General features: G+C 44.2%; 1 protein-coding gene across 1 annotated transcript in view; it reads right to left on the bottom strand.

Annotated features, from left to right (window-relative positions):
• The window catches only part of SNX30 (sorting nexin family member 30), a 28,985-nt gene extending 23,878 nt beyond the window's left edge, over window positions 1–5,107 (bottom strand). The window contains exon 1 of the mRNA XM_015819216.1: window positions 4,934–5,107. Within this exon, the coding sequence (XP_015674702.1) occupies window positions 4,934–5,107 (174 nt within the window). The remainder of the gene's footprint in view (window positions 1–4,933) is intronic.
• Window positions 5,108–5,475: the final 368 nt, after the last annotated feature.

The raw sequence follows: 5,475 nt of genomic DNA, 5'->3' as shown, positions 1-5,475 counted from the left end.
ACCTGCCTTCCATAGAAGACCTGTATATTGTGAGGGGCAGAAGAAGGGCTGAAGAGATATCTACAGTTCCCTCACATCCTGGACATAAACTGTTTCAACTCCCCTCGGGGTGGCACCACAGGGCATCGCAGGCAAAAACAATTAGACACAGGGACAATTTTTTCCCTCAGACCATCACTCTGCTGAACACCTAATTCTCACAGTGCTACTGTATCTAACGTCTATGTGTATTTACCCAAGTAGTATGGCTATAGCATTATTATTTATCCTTATTATCCTTCTTACTCCCCCTCCTATTGGTATTATGATTCTCATTATTTTGTTACTTTGCATGTACACTGAGAGCTTCTGTACTGGGCACAAATTCCTTGTGTGTCTAACCATACTTGGCCAAATAAAGTATTCTATTCCTATTCTATCTCTATCCCTATTTTATTCCTATTCCTACTTCTCACCCTTACCCCTATCCCATTCCATTCTACACTAGGGAAGTGTGATCTAAATTCTTGGAATTCTAACATCTAAACCAGTGTTTCTCAACCTTGACAATTCTAAGGCATGTGGACTTCAACTCCCAGAATTCCACAGCCAGCATTGCTGGCTGTGGAATTCTGGGAGTTGAAGTCCACATGCCTTAAAATTGTCAAGGTTGAGAAACACTGAATTCTAAACAAAGGATGAGGAATCTATGAACTTCCAGTACTACATTAAGAATCTCTTAATGTTGGTTGGAGCTATTAGGTACTAGTTTGGTATTATCTAGACAGAGCCACAAGTTTCTCACTCTTGTCTTACAACATTAGAGCTGGTCCTCACTTAACCAATTATCTCATTTAGCAATTATTCAGAATTATGACAGTATAAATAAAAACAGCTTTGCTATCAATCCTAGCTTACAACAAGCAGAGGTACCAGAGAATGCTAAAGTAAAATCTCAAGATGCAGTCACATATTTTGCCTAACAACCGAATGATAAATGACACAAAGTCTGTCACAATCATGATTTTCCACTTAGCGATTGCAACGCTTAGTGATGGAGCTGTTGGTCTCAATTATGGTTGCTAAGCAAGAACTACTTATATAGGCAAATTCCTGAGGGCAGTTGAAGACACCATCCCCTCCAATCTCTATAGTTGTTGTTTTAACACACAAGGGACCAACATCAAAGATAGACTTCAGCAGCACCAAAGCAAGGAACACCCCTTGCAAAGTACTACAAAGCTTGGAATTTGGTGTCTCTAGGAAAAAGCTCCAACTATACTATTAAGGTCTCAGATGCATGCACAGTAAATTGTTAGCACAGGAAAAGTTAGGATGGGTAGAGTGCCTTATTCCTACAACGTCTGTCTACTAGACATTTTGTGACAGTTGATCTTCTCTATAACAAAGGACCACCAAATGCCTGGAATTATATGTCTTGTTTGAAGACTTTATGAGGAGAATTTAGGACACTGCTAAGCCTAGATTATTCTATTAATTAAAATTCAAGACACAAGATCATATGAATACATCATGTTGCTTTTTCCATCCCAGGAAAGAAATATTTTCTTACATCTGATCTATATACCGCAATATTATCTAAATAGAATGAGAAGAACATTTGCTAAAATAGCCCCCTAAGACAATAAGATTACAAGTAGTCCTTGAATGGATGAATTGGAACTAGAATTTTGGTCACTAAGCAATATATTCCTTAAGTATGTCATCATGTGATCAGACCTGATTTTATCATTTTTACCATGGTTGTTAAGTGAATCGCATGATTAAGTGAATCACACTATCATTATGCAATCCAGCTTTCCCCACTAACTTTGCTGGGAAGGTTGCAAACCATGATCACATGACCAAAGGATGCTGCAACCGTTGTAAATACAAGTCAGTTGCCAAGCACCCGAATTGTCAAAACTCCAGGACTACTTGTATAATGGCACACTGTAGGTTATATTGAACAAATGCCGCTTGAAAAGAGAACTTTGAACTATGTCCCTTGATAGCAACACTACACCCTTGAAGTTTCCAGCTGTGTTAATCCAGACCATTTGGAAGGTAGATAGAGGGAGAAAGTCTTTCCCCAGGAATAAGAGGCTTGGTACACTAATTTATAGCAAAGGTTGCAAAGCAGGCTCTTGAAAAAAATGACTAATTCTGTCATCACATTAGCAAAATGAATGCAAACCTGTTGCCTGTTCACATGCCAAACTTATTTGATACCACAGCAAAAACCATGTAGAATTGTTAACATTATAAGGCATCTGCTCGGTGATTACTGTAATTTTCTTGTCTGTACAATAACCTCAATTAATAATTTAAGGCCTGAACATGCACTAAAGGATGCACCCATTGGGAAAGTTTCCAAATGCACCCATTTGAGGTTTCCAAATTGTAAAACAACAACACAAAACAAAGCCATTTCTTATTTCGTTCATTTGTTACAGTCACTAATGTTGCAGCATTAGTTTATCAATCCATGTATGATCCCTATTGGCAATACTGCCTGAACAACTAAGCTCATTCATTCATTACCTGTTTGGCTGGTTACATCTGATTTTATTTTATTACAGCTGGCCTGGTTTAAATTAATGGCTTATGTATAGCATTGCAGTTTTGTTTATTATGCTGGAAATTAAAAGCTGTTTTCTTCTTATCACCAACTTTTGGAGACTGAAATGTTGATCAATGTCTTGGAAATACTTGTAATAAATACAACAATCAATACGGGTACCATTTCTCAGGAAACAGCCATTAACTGTGAAAATTAGGTCAAGGAAGCTTGCCACAATATCATACATATTCTTAAAATTGGCAGGAGATCAGCCAGAAAAGGAATGATGCTATATCTCAGTCCAACTATAATATTACTTGTTGCAGGCATCCTGCTCCACAGGCAATCTACAAAGGAGAAATATCTGTTGCCAAACATGATTTCAGATCAGCTCTGATAAAGAAAGGAGCATGACTGCCAAAGCATCAGCCTATATATTGTCTCGTAGTACATAACCAAAGACCTAGTTATCCCAGAAGGCCTGGGGACCCCAGGGGATGGGTGAACTCACGAGGTAGCACCACTGTTATTAACATCCTTCCATCTATTATTCTTTCTTGTTCAGTTCTGTTTTTATAGTTGTATAATTGTTTTTTTTAAAAAAATAAAATAGATTTATATAACTGTTTATATTTGTTTTATTGGACTTTTGTACACTGCCCAGAGTCACTGTCTGTGAGATGGGCAGTCATATAAATTTGAGTAAAATAAACCACGGTTTAAAAGCTGCAGGAGGTCAAGTCCACATAACACACTGAACCAAAGACAAATAAAATACACCACTTGGTTTAGTGCAATGCTGTTTGCCTTGTGGAATATTTTAGGTCAGTGTTTCTCAACCTTGACAATTTTAAGGCATGTGGACTTCAACTCCCAGAATTCCACAGCCAGCAATGCTGGCTGTGGAATTCTGGGAGTTGAAGTCCACATGCCTTAAAATTGTCAAGGTTGAGAAACACTGTGTTGAGCTATTCACAAGCTATTACTGTAGTCTACCAACAGGACACAGGAAAAACAGGCAGATGTGGTTATCTTTACAACCTTCTCTAGGCAACCCTGGGAATGAGAAGCAGATTGCTATTCACAGCCCCTCCTGTTAGTCTGTATGCAGTGACATCATCCTCACATGGACTTTCACTGATGAGAGCGCTCAGGCAACCAGCTGAGTAGCAGCTGCTTCTGCAAGGAGTAATTGCTCTGCTGATTCCCCCTCAGTGGGAAGAGGGCTAGTAAGCGGAACAGCACTTATTCTTTATCCTCTCACCGGAACAGCACTTATTCTTTATCCTCTCACCATCAGTTGTCGGTGGTCAGCCCAATCCTTCCTGTTCTGTTACGCAAAGAGAAGATATGAGCAAAACTTTACAGAAAAGTGCAGGGGAACAGCTGCCGACAATGGCAACAGGTTTATGGTTCCATCACAACTACTCAAGTGAGAGAAGCATAGAAGTAGTAAACGGTCAAGGGAAGGAAGGAGGTGGCGTGGCACAAAGATGCTACAAGTCTCCTTGTAGCACATAGTAAAGTCAAATGGAGAAAGGTATGAGCAGCTACCACCTTCATCTGACTTCAGTTTCCTGCCAGTTCAGTGGAAGAAAATGTTAGATTAAGGGGAAGGGAGAGTGCTCCCTTCTTTTCTCCAGGCTCTATTTTGTTGTTTTACCTTTCCCTCGGCTAATTTGTACCCTTTCGTTCAAAATAAAGTGTATCAAGCATCTTTTTTATCAACTATACAATTGCACTTCTCCTTGAAGCTATTAGGGGGAGGGCTAGCCTTGAAAACAAGCGAGGTAACTCAAAGGAATACAAGCAACTAATTTACGTGACCCTTTTAAGGATCACCAAAACTGGCTCTTAAAGAAGCCCTCCCCCCGCCCCCAGATACAGAGATCGCTTCGCCACACTCGCAGTTTACAACACACTACTCCCCGTCTGGGAAACCAGGGGAAACTTGACGGTGAAACGGAGGAGCTCTCTGCACCGACCCCCAACATTCGTGACTCCCACGACACGTATAAAACATACCGAGGTTTCACAGCTCCACCAGCGCGCATCATTGCTTTCGCAGGACCACTTAAACTAGCAACCCTGCAAATAAAAAACTACCGAGCTGCACGGAAACTTGCGCTCGACAGAGAGGCTGCCACGAGGAGGACAAGACCAGCTGGCTCTCCAAGAGCTGGATTCCCACCATTTTGGCTCAAGGGAAGGACAAGTAACTAAAGCCCCCCCCCCTCCCCTTCAATGTTTGCGTCCGCTGGGAGCTCCTCGCCACCACAAAATGCAAACGCAACCGGCCGGCCGCGACCTCTCCTCCTTCGCAAGCTCCTGCGCCTTCCCGTAGTAGCCCACCCGGAGGCCCCCCTCGGGAAGGCGCTCTTCGCCGCTTACCTTGTCGGCGATGCTGCGGGGCAGTTGCAAATCCGGGCTGGGCGTCAGCTCCACGCTGAGCTCCTCGCTGCTGGAGGCGACGGCCAGCGGGTGCGGGATGTCCTGCAGGGATTTGGGTCCCGACGAAGGGAGCGCCTTGGGAGTCCCCGCCCCGCCATCCCCAGCTACAGACATGGTGGAGGCGGAGCAGGGGCGAGCGGAAGCCTCCCCAAGCCGCCGCCGCCGCCGCTTAGAGGCCGCTTGGGCTCAGCCGGAGCCGCGGCCTCTCGGAAAGCCGCCTCCGCTTTTTGCGCCAGTCGGCGGGAGGAAAGCGGCGAAGGGAAACACCGGCAGAGCTCCCGCCGGCCGCGGCTGCGCCTTTGCAGCTGTAACGCCGTCGCCGCCTGCCTGCCTCCCGCAGGCAAGAGGACTCCCCCCCCTCCCCTCGCTTGCTGAGCGAAGTCGCGGAAGATACAACGTAGCTGCGGCGGCGGCACCCAGAGCAATTTCACCCGGGGAGACTCCGCCCTCGGCTGAGAGCGGGCGGCCATAGGCGGAGGGGA

Source organism: Protobothrops mucrosquamatus, unplaced genomic scaffold (assembly GCF_001527695.2).
Source record: "Protobothrops mucrosquamatus isolate PMUCROS unplaced genomic scaffold, P.Mucros_1.0 scaffold874, whole genome shotgun sequence".
NCBI lineage: Eukaryota > Metazoa > Chordata > Lepidosauria > Squamata > Viperidae > Protobothrops > Protobothrops mucrosquamatus.
Note: the sequence above shows the minus strand (reverse complement) of the source record. Positions and strands in the feature narration are given on the sequence as shown.